At 36.6% G+C, this 18479-nt stretch overlaps 2 protein-coding genes across 3 annotated transcripts; one reads left to right on the top strand and one right to left on the bottom strand.

Annotated features, from left to right (window-relative positions):
* The first annotated feature begins 4554 nt into the window (after positions 1–4554).
* Positions 4555–10277, top strand: LOC133526375 (carboxypeptidase B-like). Of its 2 annotated transcripts, none has more exons than XM_061862974.1 (9): positions 4555–4783; positions 5057–5227; positions 5739–5813; positions 6037–6170; positions 7103–7263; positions 8407–8532; positions 9244–9343; positions 9424–9570; positions 9801–10277. In XM_061862974.1, the coding sequence occupies exons 2-9, from the start codon at positions 5074–5076 to the stop codon at positions 10083–10085; spliced, it is 1182 nt and encodes a 393-aa protein (XP_061718958.1). In that variant the 5' UTR covers positions 4555–4783; positions 5057–5073; the 3' UTR covers positions 10086–10277. The 2 variants fall into 2 exon arrangements, with proteins under 2 accessions (XP_061718958.1, XP_061718956.1); XM_061862972.1 differs by having other exon boundaries at positions 4557–4783; positions 9244–9349.
* A 27-nt stretch (positions 10278–10304) lies between these two features.
* Positions 10305–13736, bottom strand: LOC133526376 (carboxypeptidase B-like). Its single transcript, XM_061862975.1, has 8 exons — positions 13502–13736; positions 12552–12788; positions 11978–12111; positions 11570–11730; positions 11179–11304; positions 10971–11067; positions 10746–10892; positions 10305–10660 (listed from the first exon to the last, which is right to left on the bottom strand). The coding sequence occupies exons 1-8, from the start codon at positions 13530–13532 to the stop codon at positions 10415–10417; spliced, it is 1179 nt and encodes a 392-aa protein (XP_061718959.1). The 5' UTR covers positions 13533–13736; the 3' UTR covers positions 10305–10414.
* Positions 13737–18479: the final 4743 nt, after the last annotated feature.

Here is an 18479-nt window from a genome sequence, read left to right on the forward strand (position 1 = left end):
ATAATTATATCTTATAAGGTTAAGGTTTCCTTCACAGTACCTATAAAAAAAGCAGTAATTATTCAGCAAATCAAACTGACGACCAACCCGGAAACCGAAAAGGATATATTCGCTTCGTCTTTAACTAGTTTGGTACGCGGATAGTGTACGTTTCTAAGATAGCAAAATACCTATTACTGAGCGGTTGAAAAGCTCGTCCACACTATCCATTTCATTTGTATCGGGGCCTGTATTCGTGGCACACGCGACCACGTTGCGGGATCAGACCAATTAACCGAGTTGGAATCCGTCACTCTGAGCTGATCAGCAGCTATTCTAGGTCAGGAGTCTCAGTTCACTCCACTAACATCTAATTTAGACAATTCAGGCTTGGGTGATAGCCCCTATGCTAACCTTACCTATTGAAAATTTAACACATACCCATTGAATTTTTTCCATAGATGAATGAATTGTTTCCTTAACTAAGGCGGTTGTCAATTTGATGCGGTCTCCGGATGCGGCGCAAGTGTGATAACTGATAACCGTTGAAATCCCGAGAATAAACTGGTGCATACGTGGTAGGGAAAGAAGTTCTATGGCGAAAACCGAGAATTTCCAGTTCCTGGACTGATTTTGCATAGGAAAGCAGTACGGGGATAGGCAGGAGGTAGATATATGCTAACACCCCTCTCGCATTATATGGTGGTATTGGTACCAGCGCATTCATGAGCGTATTTTACATCAAGGGGGAACTAGAGGGGCAGCACAGCAGGTGTTATCCCAGATCTAGAGGAGAGCCTAACTGAGGAAGTACGTCGTACCTTAAAGTAAACCGCAGCCAAATAACTCTAGAGCCTACTCATACTGTTGTGTTCCTGTCGGTGAGTAAGATTGCCAGAGCTCAACAAGGATGCGGAGTGTTAGAGTCGGCAACGCGCATGTAACACCTCTAGTGTTGCAAGTGTCTAGATGCTGCGGTGACTGCTTGTTTGTCACCGACGTCGTATACATATAAAAAACTTGTTAAATATCTCTCTCTCTCCTCCTCCTTCCTCGCGTTGTCCCGGCATATTGCCACGGCTCATGGGAGCCTGGGGTCCGCTTGACAACTAATCCCAAGATTTGGCGTAGGCACTAGTTTTTACGAAAGCGACTGCCATCTGACCTTCCAACCCAGAGGGTAAAATTAGGCCTTGTGGGGATTAGTCCGGTTTCCTCACGATGTTTTCCTTCATCGAAAAGCGACTGGTAAATATCAAATGATATTTCGTACATATATTCCGAAAAACTCATTGGTACGAGCCGGGGTTTGAACCCGCGACCTCCGGATTGCAAGTCGCACGCTCTTACCGCTAGGCTACCAGCGCTTAAAAACTTGTTAAATATTTATTTTTCAAAATTTACAAGGATCGTGACAATTGGAGAAGCCAAGAACCAGAAAGGCTTGTAGGGCCAACTGAAATAAGTATATAGAATAGTAGTTTAACTAACACACGCTAGCCCAAAACTAAACAAATTCTCAATCAATGTTAGTTCAAGTTATTTACGATACAGGCGGTACCATAAACAGGCCAACTAAATTGCAAACGCAGACAATTCAAACTTCCAGACAAACCAGAGTATTGAGTCCTCGAGATAAGTAACAGCTATGCGTAATCGGAGAGCTTACATAGACTGGTTGATTTCGTCTTCGACCCACCCGAGCTCTGTTAGTTATTGAATAAGGGCCCAGGAGCCGAGACACCCTACATTTCAATTAGGGCGGGTTCGCACTATCTTCGTAATCGCGTTAATTATCGTGCCGTGACGATAATCGGAGCCACTACCCTTCCTTGGGGCGGCGTGAACTGCGATATGTCTAGGTCTAGTGTGAGCTAATGAAGTTTAATTGATGGAAGAATTACCCAACAGCTTTTTGAATGGTATAAAAGTAATATCCTATTTAAAATCGCCATAGGCAGGAACTTAGAGTAAAAAGGCAGCAGGTTTTAGCAATTCAGAAATTACTTTTTATAAGTAAGTAAAAATGAGAATTAGTGAATAAAATAAGGACTTTCTTCGCACAAGACAAAATCATGTACCTAACTAAGACAGTGTTGGTAAACCTTCCTAAGCAATTATTTTTCTAAGCAATAAGTAAAGATCGATATTTTCTGATCGATTTACAATTGTTTGTAGTATCTAAATACTAGACCGGGCGTTCGTACAAACATGTGTCGGCATAGTACAACAACAACGTAAGAACAATATCAACATTAATTAAAGTATCCCATTAACATATACACTTACCTATATAAAAAGGACACGGAATACAAAAGCATACGCATGCGCAAATAACCAAAAAGCCGCGCCAAAGTGAAACATTTCACTTCCATTTCTTCACCACTTTTCCCGTGTCAAATTAAGAAGATTAGAAGTGTAAAAAGCGGACAAACGGACATGGTGTCCGTCCGCGTCCGTATCAATCTCATTTGTCTGCAATTAGTGTCCGTCTATATAACATGGCGAGAAGCCGAGCGTGCTAGTTGGGGCGTGTTATTCTGATGCTCTCTGATACTAAAAGTTTGGTCATTGTTAAAATGCTTGAGAACAGCGACTTTAGTGTGTACGATGGAGAAGTTATTCTATAATTCAGGATGTTTTGATTACATTGACTTTTATCTGTAGCAAAGAGTTATAGTTTTCGTGTATTTTTTACTATAATAGAGAAGTAAAGTCTGAAAAAGCTCTCCAAAGTCTGGATAAAAAAAAAAAACATATAGAAAATCGAAAAAAGGAACTCTCAAGATGTATTATTTTTGGCGCCGGTGGTGGCATGGCATGATACGTCGTCGAACCAAAGACTCGATTTTTCAAGAGCAACGTATAATGTAAGTGCTCAAACCGATGAAGTTAAACCAGGTACAAGGACGGTAGAAGTTACTTGGCGCTTACAAAGATATAATAATTACTTTGTATTGCATATCTCAGAAAAGACACAGAGAAACAATTGAATGTAGATATAAGCGTACAAAAGGCGGTCTTATCGCTAGGAAGCGATCTCTTCCTTCAGTTGAGGTAGCGGAAAAAAAAGTGTATAAAGAATACGTAGATGTTGCACAAAAAGTTCATGAAACCCACTTCAAGCAATGTTGCAAACTATATAGTTCGAGTTTTGTTGTATGTAAATATTACGTTAACCATGTTGGCTGATGATAACATGCTTGTTTGTGTAAACTTTTCCGGTTGATGTTGACTTTCCTGCGAACTTAGTAAATAATTATGTAGGTACCTAGTAGGTACTACCTACTTACATATTCAGCATTTTTTTCTGCATGAGCTTGAGTTTTTGAACCCATTTTCTAGTCACACTAACACAAACTTGTCCACAACCGAGACAATTGTCCAGAATTGCGTGGTCGCGTCGCGCGCCGCGACGCCCGCGTCGGGTCGCCGGAACGCGGTCGCGCCGCGGTTTTCTAATCTCGGTACGAAATGTTCCGCATTTTCGACACTAGGCTTTTTTAAGCATACGCATGCGTTACAATTTACAGCTCTACTCCTAATTAAATAGGTACATAGACATGATGGTGGCCAACGTCAAAATTGATAGTAAATTTACTAAAGTTTAACCAGCGAGACGTGTCACAAAAAATGTGATAATTTCAATACAAGCCGCGCCTGGCGATATCAATCAATTTTTCGTGTTATGGCTCCATCAAGGTCTGATGATTCTGCCAATGTCGAGGTTGGATAAAACACGGCTAGTATATGAATCTTATGAACACCTGGCAATAAAATAGCTATGAAATTAAATGACAGCTTGAAACTGAGAGCTTAAAACTTATAGAACTTATAGTATGGAAGGTAGAGGCATTGCCTCTACCTTCCATAACTTATAGCTTGATAGGATAAAAGTTGCCATATAAATAATTTATAAAAATAGCTTGTGAGACGACTCGCGGGTCAAACTCTACTTTCTAGAGGTTTTACTTTATACCACAGATCGCCGCAACCCAGACTATTTTTACTTGATTTTTACCTATATACATGTAATTTTAAATAGTTGCTTTATGTAACAGGCTATTTTGGGTTTTTTAAATATATTATAAATGTTTGTATAGCTTCGATAGCCAACTGGTATTTTGTCTCCTGATAATAATATCGCTTTACTCAAAGGAAAATTGTTAAAAATTGAAACGATAAATAATCTTGCCTAAAAGGCAGCCGTGATTCTTGTCACTTGTACTAGGAAATTATTGTAAAAATGGAGATAATAGTTATTTTTGGCACAAATTTAATAAGGACACGGATATCCCATAGTGGCTTATCATTTTGACAGTTCGTAAACTCATTTGACTAATCTATCCCTACCCTTCAAACCTTCAAGAAAAGAGCGTATTCCCATCTTAAATGGCGACAACGCACTTACAACCCCTCTGGTGTTGTAGGTGTCCATCATGGGCAGCGGTAATCACTTACCATCAGGAGATCCATCTGCTCGTTTGCCTCCTCTATCATTAAAAATAGTCTACCCTAATGCATTAATCTCTATGACTGAACTATTTCACGTCTGTCAGTGTCAAATATACATGTCATATAATATGTCAATGTCATTTTATGTTAAGGCGTTTATTTAGGAATAATAACAACTATATTTCATGATTAAACTAAATTTTAGTTAATAATCATGCTAGATCACAAGCGTATGCAAAATGTGATCTAGTAAAGATATCAAATCTGTCAAAATTCTCTAATGAGTTTGATGGTAAATACTATCAAATTATAGTGATAAACTCTCCAATTACCTCAACTAACAAACAAGGTATTTATTATTCATTTTCTTTCAAGCTCAATGTTATAGATGAAAGGATTATGGCAAAAATCTTTAACTACTCGTGTTTCATAGGACTAAATGTCCTCGGGGATGGTGCAGTACCGCGCAACTACCTAGGTCGATAGCTTAGTAAATCAAATAAATGTATCAAGGAAATAGGACCTTACTGCATTTGTTACGTGGTATTACACTATCGTCGACGTCATCGCCTTCTTATTTTCTTTTTACCTAATATACTTACCTATACGTGCATTTTTTTAGGTCAAGTCAATGCTACAATGAATTTAAGAGGAAATTCAAGCGTGCGACAGTGTTCTCCTGCACGCAAAAAGCCAAACACAAATTATAGTGATGAAGTGTTATCCATCTCAACATCCAAAAGCATTTCTGCTGAAAATAGCACACAGACACAGAACACCGCAATGCGACAATGTAAGTTGATGAGCTCAGTTCTTCAAAAACTTTCAACTCCATTTCTCTTCTTCGAAGGCAAAAAAAACTTTCATTAAACAAATAAAAATCTTTGTAGAGATCTAAAACATATTCTATCAAGAACATGTACCTACCTGTGCGATCTTGGTTATAATTATGAAAATGAATGAAAATCCTTTATTTTCAACTATGGGCCCATAGAAACCTTGAAACTAGCATACATATTACACAATATATCTTAAAAACTAAAACACGCACTATGGCTGCGAAGCATTTCGCAACTCCGCTGTTAGGGAGCCGGCCGCGGAACCGCCGAAATTTGACACCATTCGACCAAAACTCCTCCTTTAAGAAGGTCGCTAAACGTTCAGTCAGAACGCTCACCACAAAATTGAAATTCGCATTTTTATTATACTTATACCTATTATAACTAGCTTCTCCTTTCATTAAAATTTTCCTACTAATATTTTTATAGTTAAGATTTGTTTTTACATTACATACAATGTTGCAGCTAACAGCAAACCGATTGCTTATCCGAATAACATGAAACAGCTAATTCCTCGTCCTAAAGTCAAACGGAAAAAAGGCAAGTACTTAACAACTTGAACCTGCTTAATTTAAATCGTGCATTTTTTTTTAAATATTACCTCATAAATATTCAGAATATATAAAGTAATAAACTATCATTATGCTCAAAAATGCCGATTGAGTCTACAAAAGATTCACCACCCTGCAGATTTGGGGATGTAACGTTTCTGATAATCCCTTGTGAGCTACCTACATAAATTTTATTTAATAATAATTTCCAGTTAAATATATGGATTGGAAAAGGTATCACAAATTAAGCGTAATTTATGCGTTCATTGATGACTTGGAAAAAGATTATCCAGCAATATGCACGGTATATGTTATTGGGAAATCAATCGAAGGAAGGGATATTAAGGTACCTATTAAGATTAACATAAATCCTTTTTAGATGTACTTAAGTTCAGTTTTAATTGTACATGTTAATAGGAATGAGGTGAGGTGCGTTGGGAGAAGTTGAAAACAAGCGTAAGACGAAGTCTCCGTAATTCCGGATCACGTTCTATTATTGAATCTTACCCCTTAATAGACAATTATTCAACACAACAAGTTGCATGTAACGGAGACTTTGTCTTGTGCTTGTTTTCAATTTCTTCCAACGCACCTCACCGTATTCCATGCAACACTGCTCACCTCATCAAAAATCCGTTCTGACTTACCCCAACGCGCGATAGTTATTACACCGTATTTACGCACGTATACTTTTCAATATTTAAAATTTAATTTAAAACGGGCAAAAATACTACAATTATAAGACCCAGAAGACCTAACCTAGATGGCAATCGTTCATCGACAAAGGCCAAAAGAAAATAAAAAATATACCTATCGAAATGACAGACGTGAATATTTCTATATAAGGTAGAAGTCCTAGTGCTCGACGCTGCACTAGTACTCGACATGGGCATTCTATGTCAAAGTGACAAGGATTAAGTTCGAATAATACAGAAAAATCGTCGTTGTTCAAATTTAACCTATATTACCATGAAATAAAGTGCCCATGTCGGTGACTAGTGCAGCGTCGAGCACTAGTACTTCTACCTTAGGTATTATTTAAGTTTCAATTGGCGTTTTCTATCCACGATTGTCACCTTGGCTAGGCTCTCTGGACGTACCTACACTACTACGATCACACGTAATGCAATATCACACGTAATGAACTAACATCATTGCATTATATGATATAAAATTATGTATATAGTGATATACAATTGAAGCGATATATATGAAACATGAACAAAATAATTCTAATAATTCCTGTATACATAAATTTCTTGTTGTCTCTCTTATCAGATGTTGAAGATATCAAACAGTGACGCTAACAACTCCTCCGTATGGCTGGACGGCGCGATACACCCCCGCGAATGGATTACCACTGCTGTCGTCACGTTCATGGCCGAAAATATTGTTAAATCGTTTAATAATCTCTCCACATCCATAACTAATAAGGACTGGTGAGTATCACTAGTGTATCATAAAGAGCGCCACATAAACAGAAATATGACAAAATCAAATAAATAAGGGTCAATGCTAGAAAGACCGTCTGTCAAGTTCAACATTCTACTAAGAGCTCTTTTATCTTTTCTAACTCTTGCTCTTCTACCTATAATACTCCACATACTACAGAAAAGGTCGGAAGAGAAGAAGGTGCGAAGCTCTTCCCTTCTGGCCGTGTCTGAGTGAAGTACGTATTTAGATATCCAACTAAAAATTTCAACCGGTCTTCCCAACGAAAGGGTCGGCAACGCGCATGTAACACCTCTGGAGTTGCAGGCGTCCATAAGCTGCGGTGACTGCTTACCATCAAGCGGGCCGTATGCTTGTTTGCCACCGTGGTGGTATTAAAAAAAAACTAAAAATTTTATACTTCATATTCATATATATTTGTCAGTTGATATTGATACTTATAACAGTATCAACTGTCAAATATACACCGTGGGCCAATTAAACCCGACAGATTTCAAAGGTGTATTCTTGACCGCATTTAGAGAATAAAATGTCATACAATGTTTTCTGAAATCGGTCTTGTTTTAGAGATAATGACAATTTCAGTGAAAATTTCTTTCTTTTATAACTTAGTCAAAAACGCCTTTTTAGCTGTGACGCTGCCACTATGTGACTTGGTTTAGACATACCTACTGACAGATATTAAAGTTTTAAAGTAAACTCGCAATTTTCGTCTGTAAATAAAAAAAACTTTACTTATTCGTTGTAATGATTCTTTTTCACCAAGGTGTAAAAATAAATAACGTGTCGTGTGCAGAAAACGCAAAAGGAAATATTTTATTTCAGCAAACAAAAAATTTTTTTGGCGAATTTAGTCAAAATTCTTATAACATTTTTTGCTCCTTATGACCTCAGGAATGCGTGGTTAAAATCTGTCGGGTTTAATTGGCCCACGGTGTATATAGATAATGCAGACTTTTTTTAACCCGATGTTCGTGCAAATTGGTTTCTTTATAAGTACGAGTATCCTCGTTTGTCTTAAAACCAAAAAAAATATTTCTACAATCCGCTGCTACTACTTTTCGTTTCCAATTTATATAATATAAAACTATCTAAGTATATTGCTATTTCTCACTATTGAGACGTTCCAGGCACATTGTTCCGGTATTAAATCCAGACGGCTATGAATACTCACACACAAAAGATCGCATGTGGAGAAAAAACAGAGCTCTTTATGGTGGAAATTGTGTAGGAGTTGATCTGAATAGAAATTTTAGGTATGCTTTCAAATGTTCTGCTGGGCTTAATAAGTTTATTACTATTATTACATAACCAGCTGGTCGGTACAAAGACACATATTGGGATTATGGAAGATGGAGGTAAGGAATTAAATCTCCATGTACCAGTGTCAAAAGTGTCATAAAAAAAAACCTTAAATAGCGCTACAATACCTAGAATACTTGAAAAAAAAAACAAATCATAGACAGCGCACGTCACTCCGTCAATGACGCTTAGGTTCTTAGCTACTCAGCGCTACTCTGGAGACATTTGGAACTATTATTATATAGTTGACAGCTGAACACTTTTGCAACAGTTCTACCATAAGAGATTTCACTCCTTTTAAATCCACACTCCATAACTGGGATGTTATTGAAAAATGTCAATGGTTTAAGGACAATGATTGAATTGATAATGCAGAGATAACTTCGAGAGATAACTCGATTCCTAGCTAATTTTGCCATATTTTGCTAGTGAAATGTTTGTGCTTTGATCTTTGTACCATCTGTATCACATAGGTAGCTAGTGACAACAAAATGGCTAAATATGTCTAAACATATTCTAATTCCTATAGCAACAAAAAGGTGTTTCAATATATTTGGATGTACTTTGATTATTACAATCTAATTGATGTTCACTGTAAATTTAATAACGGAAAGAAAAGTGGTTGTTTTTACTTGATTTCGCACTTATAATACTATTTTCTGCAGTTACGGTTGGGGTCATAATGGAGAAGAAGGATCATCTGAGGCACCAGAAAATATATTCTACAGAGGACCAGCGCCGTTTTCGGAGCCAGAAACTGCCGCTGTCAGAGTATTTATCGAAATCTCCGAAAATCCTTTTAACATGATAATAATAGAGTAACCTAAATTTTCTCCTTTCTACAGGATTACATCCTAGGATCACCAAACCGATTTGAAGTATTCCTGTCATTTCATAGCTATTTCGAGATGATAATATTCCCATGGGGTTTCAAAAAGGATCCTTGCCCAGACTACTTAAACCAAATGGAAGCGGGGATGCGGATGGCGAAAGTAGGCACATTTTCATATGTCTCAAAATATGCGTTACATGTTGGAAGCTTTTAAAGAAAATACTACACCATTGTGATGGAAATATGTGAACTCTAAATTTCTAAATTCCACAGGAGTTACCACACTGTTAGGCAATTAAATTGTTAATCAGAATGGTATTTAAAAAAAAAAACAATTTTTCATATACCTAAGTATTTATACATAAGTAATGCTTACTTTTTACCTTTTAGGCAATCTACGACTACAGTGGGATGACATACAAAGTCGGTTGCACAAAGGACTTGACGTACTACGCTTGTGGGACGTCAATAGACTGGAGCTACGCCATCGCGAATATCCCATACTCTTTCATGATAGAACTCAGAAGCAGGAAGTATAAGTTCAAACTGCCGAAAGACCAAATATTTGACACATGCATGGAGACGTGGAGTGCAGTCAAAAGTCTAATGGAATACGTTGATAATCCTTTATATCAATTGCATAAGCCTAGGACAGAAAGGAAAAGCACCAAATGATATCATTACTTTCGCAGGTTATCATTTTCACAGCCCAAGTGTCATATTTTTAAAAGTTCTAGAGTACCAATCCAGCAGGAAATTAAAATGAAGACAAGATTTTCAGCCGGCAGATTATGACGTATACCATCGTGTTTGTACTCTTTTGTAATGTTAAGTGACGAGTAATAAAGTTAAAATAATATTACATAAGGATTTTGTTTCAATTGATAACTTAGATTTCCAGTTTAAAACCATACACGTATATTTCTTAAATACACAATACATACATGGACGTAAACTGTCTAAAAAATACTATTCACAGAAGGCTATGTAAGACAGCAAACGTTTCAGTACTTTTTTTTGTCAACAAACTCGACTAAAGCCAAAACACCATTCAATGATTCTTTACAACAGTCGAGAATTTGTTCCTTGGGTAGCAAAAATTTGTGTTCTTTACTCCTCAATTCAACGAGGTATGAAAAAGGTATGTTTGCTACTCCATAACTCCAGTCGATGCTCGTACCTTCTGCATGGTACATGAGATCTCTAAAGTTTCCAACTTTGTACATGCGGCCGGTGGCATCGTACATAGCCTATAAAGAAATAAAACAATAATTACTAATAGTGATCAAATTCATTGATATAAAAAATATTTACAAAGGCGTTGTTAATAATAACCTTTGTGATGACGGTGGCCCCTTCAAGCAAGGTTACGTAGTCTGGGCATGGTACATTTGTGAAGCACCAGGGGAAAGATATGAGCTCACTGTAAGCGTGGAATGTGAGGAATATCTTGAACCGTATACCAGAATACAGTATCAGGTCCTAAAAATATTATAAAAGTTAAGAATACATTAACTATGCATTAGCAAAGTACACATACAAAAATATTTCAACGTCAACCTTAACAGCAGCACATTCTGGTTCTGAAAATGGTTGAGTGCCTGGATAATTTTGGTGGGTTGGATCACAAGATTGAGATGCGAACGTCCACGTATTTCTGTAAATAAAGTTTAATTATAAAATTGAGTATATTTCTAAGTCAGTTGCAGATGTAATCTACTTGTAAGTACTTATTATATCCAATTTACTAATTAATAATTATGCTTACCCGAAATTTCTATTGAGATCGACTCCAACGATCTTATTTCCTAAGCGACTTCGATTTTTACGCCACATGCGGTCAGTGGAATGAGAGTATTCGTAGCCATCGGGATTCAGAACAGGGGCAAAATACCTTCAAATAAAAATTACGCATTTTATCAAAAGAGACACAAAATATCTAACGTGATAATGATAAAGTTTCTAGTGTAAGTACCTACTCTTCAGTTTAGTTTTTCATTTAATATGACGAAAATATTACAGTGCAAGAGCCAGGAAAGCATGAACAAGAAAATATATGTGAAAAACGACGATTGTAAAAAGGCTTTTTAAACATAGTATAACTAAGTATTCCTTATAAATTTGAAATTGCTGAATTAAAACATCCAGAGTATGTATACCAGTCTTTGTTGGTGATGTGTTTGGAGCTCTTAGTGAAGTGTCTAGCGACGTGGTTGGCGATGTAGGTGACGACGGACGCGCTGATCCACTCCCGCGCATGTATAGCCCCGTCTACCCAGACTCCAGAGTTACCAGCGTCGCTGTTTGATACTTTGAGCACCTGAGAACAGGTTAGAGATCGGAAATATGAATAAGAATAGTAATAATCGATTACTACATACATACAAGAATACAAAGAAGAAAAACAAATTGACAAAAAATGAACAAAAAAAAGATAAAATAAATGTTGTGTCGTATCAGGCGATCAAAGAAAAGACACTGGATAAAAACACTAGGAAATCGCCCCACTGACAAGAACCTAGCTCTTAATATGCACGATACCTATAGCGAGAGAGACCAGTACCAACCTTTATGTCTCTACCTTCCACTGTTTTACCTAATGATATAACAGTGCAGGTTGACGGATATTGCTTTTCCAAACTAATCATGAAATCATTGATGAAGTGCAGCGGGTAAAAATCTCTCCAATCCAGAACACGTTCTGAAATAAGAGAAGTACAAAGTTTGTCAATTCATTAAATTATAAAAAAATATGGTTATGGATTCAGGTATATTATTGGAAACAAAATCTTGACATGAAATATCATGTTCATCTGTTTTTCTAATTCAATTTCTACAAGAGTATAGCGATGCGCCATATAGACCCCACAGGTGACCAGAAAGCTGGCCGGTATTTTGCTCAACGCAAAAGTATTATCATTCAACGTAGCAACGCGGCCAGCCTTCCAGCCGGCCACACTGCCCATCAGCAGCGACTTGGAGAACGTGTTTTATTTCAAAGGTTTTAAGTTTATGTATAGTTATTCATTTTAAGTTTATTTTGAAACTTATCCTGTCATGTATTGTTATACTAACTATTCCAGATTTATTAAATTTTCAGGGCTAGTAAAGACTACAAAAATAAAAACCAGAATACATAACTGTTAAAATTGCTTGAATCATATGAAAGTCTGCAGTAAGGTGAAATCGGTCTTGTCTTGGGACTATTGTGTCGAGAATTCATCTTCGGTGTCGGCGGGTAGTATGGCGGGGGCGTTCGGTCCGAGGACACTACGTAGGTAATACTTCTCGACTGCAAGAGCTTCCCCAGCTGCACCTTGCGATTTCCATCTACCATCAGCTCCATACTGTCTTCATTCTCCCGGATAATGTTTATGGCTGTATAACATTTCATTAATTTGGTAGAATCACCTATGTCTTGACGTAGCACTAAGTATGTCGTCTGCACGCTAAGTGCTGGTTCAAGTATACCGCCATACTTGCATATATACTTATAGCTCTATATTTGACGTGGAAACGACGTAGTTCTACGTCAAGTATGACACTGCCAGATATTGTCACTACCAAGTCTGTGAAAACTTAACATAGACAGACACTATTAGAGAATTCACTTATTTTAATTTTCTTCTAGGATTCTAGAAATAATTTATACATGATGACTTTGAAACTGACGAGACGAATTGGACTTCTTTAAAAAAATGGCCAGAGACTTCTTGGCATAGGAAAAACTAAAAAAACTGAAAAAAGTGAGGAACGTTGTCGAGAAGTTACGTAACACAATTATAAAAGTACCTAAGTCTAAATATTACTACTACTGATTGTCGAACTTATTTTGGTGAAAGATTCGTTCATCGTAGTTTACATGTAGGTAGGCATTGTAACTAAATCCCAAATTGACAATAAATTTATTGGACTCAAGAGATTAGTGTAGAAATAATGTCACTTATCGTACTCATTAACGATAAATTAGATACTGCTATCGTGTAGTGTATAAAGGAAAGAAGGTATAACGTGATAGGAATATTTCTTACATAGGTGGGCAATAGGTACCACTATCAATCTTTAATTATAATATGTGTATTGGTACTCACCACCTTTGCTTTCTAAGTTTTTTAAAAACATCTTTTGTCCATCTTTCACAGTTTTTACGTCCCATATTTGATATATTCCGAATCTTTTGGCCACTTTGAAGAAATTTTAGCTATAATTTGGATATAACATGTGGTTAGTGTAGGGTTTTAGTAGTTTTGTAATATTTTTTATATTATAACATGTTTTTCATTAAAATGTCGTTGAGCACAAATGTCAAAGTCGTGGCTTACTGAAACTTGTGAAAATAAACAAACGATTCATAGACAAAGAAAATCGTAATTAATCATAAACAAATATCAAAAGAGTTCACAAAATCAAATGCATAAGCACTACAAACCATCAGTAATAGCTTTAGCAACAACTTGTGACATTTCAAGAATATTCAAGTTGTTTATTTTTTAACAAGTATGTAAACCTAAAGTTTCTAGACCATTTTATCAAACCCAATAATAATATTTTATGTCGTCCTAGGTAGTTGCTTAGGTAAAAAATTACAGAGACAATATATTCACAAGCAAAAAAAGAGTTGACTTTAATATTCTTAAAACTTAGGGCTAAAATATTGCCAGCGTGTAGTTAGTGACGGTAATGTGTAGTGTATGTACTGTAGCAAAGAAAATTGTATATATAAATCTTTGACTGCAGGTAGGTACAAACTGCTAACAATTTTTAGTCGATTTGATTCCTAGACGAGACATGCGAATTAAAAAATCTATGAGTGTAGTTGTTTATTTTTATTAATAAAATAATGTTTCCTTTAAGTAAAATGAGCTAACTAATGTTTTTCAGACAATTTCCCTGCAGGGTCCATTAATCTTGTCCACACTGTATACACTGTAAATCAAAGACTTAACTTTGAATTTTAGATAGTTTGCTAAAGGTTTTAAATTCTATACTTTTATTTAATCAGATATATATATTATTTTCAGTAAACGTCTTCTCGCCGCGCTATCAACCCCTCCTAATGAAACCGGGTTACTATTGGCTTTGAGTTAGGACGTGAGTTTTGTTCGAAAACTTCACAAATGCGAATTGAAAAAAAGCAAGGTATAGTTATTGGTTTAAATTTAGTACCTTTATATTGAACGTTGAACGACATTTATAGAGAAATATAAAATTACAATTAAATTTGATTTGCAGAACAGCAGAGAATTGTATCCACTGGCAATGTTGTTTTTTTCTACAACAAGAGAAACTTCGCTATTTAAGTTTGTTTCGATATCCAAAAAATGTGCTCGCATGGTGCTTACTTGCTCCACTAATGCGAATTTTGAAACTATGTTCTAGGATAAATAAATGTTAATTACATTTTATCTTCCTTCTCATGGCTTAATAGGACAGTAACGTGTAGATAAAATCAAATTTAAAAAAATCTAATGGTTCACTTTTTATCGCCACTATTACTCGTATTTATGAACCACAAACACCTCTACAAATAACACGAAAATTTGCTTTTAGTTTTCTTTAGATATCAGAAAGAAAATACTGAGAAAAAAAATGTCTCAATTGGTATTCTAAAATTATGAATTAAAAATACTGTCGAGAAATCAAAGTACCTAACGCAATTCCCTGGTTACCCGCTAACCAGCGTCGGCCCGGTCCCCTCCCGCCGTCGCCCGTCTTACACGTTTGTCTTTTTAATTGAGGCAACCTGGTAACTTGTTAGATTTATCGCACACACTCATAACTTGCCCATTAGATAATTGGCTAAATCTGAATTTAGCGTCTCTGACAAGTTTTACGAAAGTTGTCTGGTATTAATCGTTAAAGTTGCCTGCCTTTACTTTGAATATTACATAGATAAAACTAAGTGCATGTATAATCAAACAACATACAAGTACACTATAGGTAAAAAACTTAAGTTTTGAAGAAGAAGCTTTTTGAAGACATTTGTTTTGTTTGTGTGTGTCTTTTAAACATGTATTGTCTATTCGAACACGTCACAACTACATACAAAAGGTGACTTACTTAAGTTTTTTACGTATAACTAAGCTAAAGTGGAGTTCAATAGAAAAGACAAATAATGTAAAGTAATGTAAACAAATATGACAGATTTTGTTAGCATTTGACGTATAACCTAAAAGTTTTACGATGGTTGTTTTCATTTAAATATTAATAATTTAACATTATACCTGTGATTGATATAAATAAAAGTTTTAAGTAAGTATATACTTACTTAAAACTTTTATTTATAAGCTGCTGATCAAATCATGGCTATCCGCAAAAAGTGCGAGATTACGAAGAAGTGAAGGTAAATTGGTTTGTTTACATTATTTGTGTTTTGTATTGAAATCCACTTTGGGTATATTACATATAGTTAAGTGCAAAACAATAAGTGTACGATTAGACTACGCTTCAGTTTTTTCAATCGAAGATCTTTTATTAAATAAAACTGAATTGAAACACAATAACAAGTTTCAAATACGATAAAACTTGCATTTTTTATTTCGACGAGTTTCAATATGCAATTTGTTTTGAGGACAATGAACACTGATGTTTGACGACTCCTGCAAGCTATAAAGTACCTAGGTATCTATATCTATCAATCGAAGCATCAAACAAAATTTACGCTAAGAATGCGCAACTCACAAATCGAACAAACACCTTGTGTCGCTCTTGCTCCCTAGGAACAAAGCATAAAATTTCTTGATTTAGCTGTAAGAGGTTATTAGTTGTCGATGCGTGGGGTCAGGGGTGGCAAACCCCTGCTTTGTTTTTCATTAGGCGCTTATAGCTTGTCGCGTTGCATAGTCGAGAGCCTAACTGCCAACTTAATAGCATTCTTGGCGTTAACACAAAACCGTCGTTTAAAAGGAAGACTCCTATATCTACATTATTTTATACCGATAGCTTCAATCAGATGAGAGAAATCCTTCAGAAATCAAATGATTACAACATTTTTTTAATAATTGGTAAGACACTAAACCTAGGTGTAGATACAGGTTGAAAAGGATTACGTATTAAATCTAGAACAAAACACGACTGCATACACAATTACATTCATAATAATTATAAAATACGAAAGTGTCATTCTTATTTTATTAGACTCTGACCACGCTAACTTTGCAGTAAGCATGCATACATAAAGCAATAATCTCCATACTTGACGTAACACTTGGCTTGAAAACTTAACGTGGTCACTGTGTATAGTCTTGACTCTTGAGAGCATAAAAGTGGGTGGGTATATGTAGTTTATCTAATGATCTAAGCTAAATCTGCACCGGGTTTAACACGACAAAGTGTGAAACTGCCATTCTAAATGTCATATTTTTATTTCTGTTCACACTTGACATTTATGTTGACACTCCCAGCCTGTGACTGACACAGCAAAAACTTTGCGGGTGTTGCAGAGTTAGTTTGGTCCGACACTAAAGTTCATGCCAAGTGCTATACAAGTCAGCATGGAGCTTATACGACTATTTTTTATGTTATATATATATATATATCTTCTTTTGCTTTGCCTTATCCCACATTAAGTAGGTGGGGTCGGCTCTCCTTCGGCGCCAAGACGATCTGTCCTGAGTTGTCGGGTTGGGTAGTTGGGCTTTTTCCAATAGTTTGGCCATACTCGTTCACCATGTCAGATGGGGCCGTCCTCCTCGTTTTTTGCCTTCTGGCAGAGCCAACGCTTTTTGCACGACATGGCCGTCGTCTCTCCGCATAACACGGCCGTACCACCTTAGGCGGGTTTCTGTAAGTTTCTCGGAGATGAGGGTGACCTTGAAACTGCCTCTAATAAGTTCGTTTCGTATCTTGTCTATTCTTGTAACGCCACCTGACCATCTAAGCATTTTCATTTCAGCCACATGTAACTTTTTGACGTGCGTTTCTTTGACGGGCCAGCATTCAGCCCCATACAGCATTACTGGTCGCACTGCAGTTTTGTATACCTTGCCCTTTGTACGTATGGACATTCGTGGATCACAAAGAACTCCGGTGAGTATCCGCCATTTTTGCCATGCGACATTGATTCTATGGGAAACGTCTACTTCTACATTCGCGTCATTTGTTATAATATAACCGAGCCTAGATATTTAAATTGGCTAGCTTTTGGTACTTGTTTTCCATCCGGGTAGTAGAGATTGCATCTGTTTGCCACATTGCTATAGTTGCATTCAAGATGTTCGGTTTTCGATCTACTTACTCGGAGTCCCGCATTTTCTAAAGTAGTGACCCATTTGGTTAGAGTTGTTTGTAGGTCTTCGGCACATTTGGAAACAAGCGCAATGTCGTCGGCATATAGGAGGTTCCAAGGTAATTCCTGCTGAATGGGTTTTGTAATATAATCCATGACTATATTAAATAGTTGGGGGCTTAGGGCTGATCCCTGGTGGACTCCCACTTCGACTGCGAAATCCGGCAGGGCTTTTGACTTTCGTGCGGATGTTGGAATACGTGTTCTGAACCGAGCGTATGTAGTCCTCTGGTATTAGATGTTCCCTCATTGATTGCCACACAAGTCTTCTCGGTACCCGATCGAACGCCTTTTCGAGGTCTATGAATATAAAGTGCAAGTCCTCCTTATTTATGCGATGTTTTTCCGTCAGTATTCTCATGGTCTGTATTGCGTCTGTGGTCGATTTTGATGGGGTGAAGCCAAATTGGTTCGGTGTTATCACGCAGATGTCCAGAAGGCGTTTGTTTAGTATGCGCTCCCACAGTTTAAGAGTATGTGAGGTTAGTTTAATCCCCCTATAGTTGCAGCAGTGAGTTATCTCCCCTTTGTTCTTGTAAAATGGAACAAGGTAGCTTTGCCGCCAGGCCTCAGGAATAGATTTGCTTTCCAGTATTATGTTAAAAAGTTTAGTGAGCCACTCTACTGCCAATGGTCCCAGAGCCTTCCAAAGATCGGCAGGAATTTCATCAGGACCTAACGCTTTTCGATTTTTCATTTTACTATATTTTATGTTATATATATGCCACCTTTATACACACGTTGAGTTGAAATCATTTGACAGTAATATTTTGTCAATGTCA

Source organism: Cydia pomonella, chromosome 16, assembly GCF_033807575.1.
Source record: "Cydia pomonella isolate Wapato2018A chromosome 16, ilCydPomo1, whole genome shotgun sequence".
Taxonomy (NCBI): domain Eukaryota; kingdom Metazoa; phylum Arthropoda; class Insecta; order Lepidoptera; family Tortricidae; genus Cydia; species Cydia pomonella.

Bases quoted from the DNA above. Each gene is read 5' to 3' on its own strand.
- LOC133526376 (XM_061862975.1), bottom strand. From the start codon at position 13,532: ATGTTTTTAAAAAACTTAGAAAGCAAAGGTG. The intron at 11,068-11,178 runs GTAAGCATAATT...CTTTATTTACAG, and splicing joins GATCTCAATAGAAATTTCGG to AAATACGTGGACGTTCGCAT. The intron at 10,893-10,970 runs GTTGACGTTGAA...TAATATTTTTAG, and splicing joins CAGAATGTGCTGCTGTTAAG to GACCTGATACTGTATTCTGG.
- LOC133526375 (XM_061862972.1), top strand. From the start codon at position 5,074: ATGAATTTAAGAGGAAATTCAAGCGTGCGACAGTGTTCTCCTGCACGC. The intron at 8,533-9,243 runs GTATGCTTTCAA...TATTTTCTGCAG, and splicing joins GATCTGAATAGAAATTTTAG to TTACGGTTGGGGTCATAATG. The intron at 9,571-9,800 runs GTAGGCACATTT...TTTACCTTTTAG, and splicing joins CGGGGATGCGGATGGCGAAA to GCAATCTACGACTACAGTGG.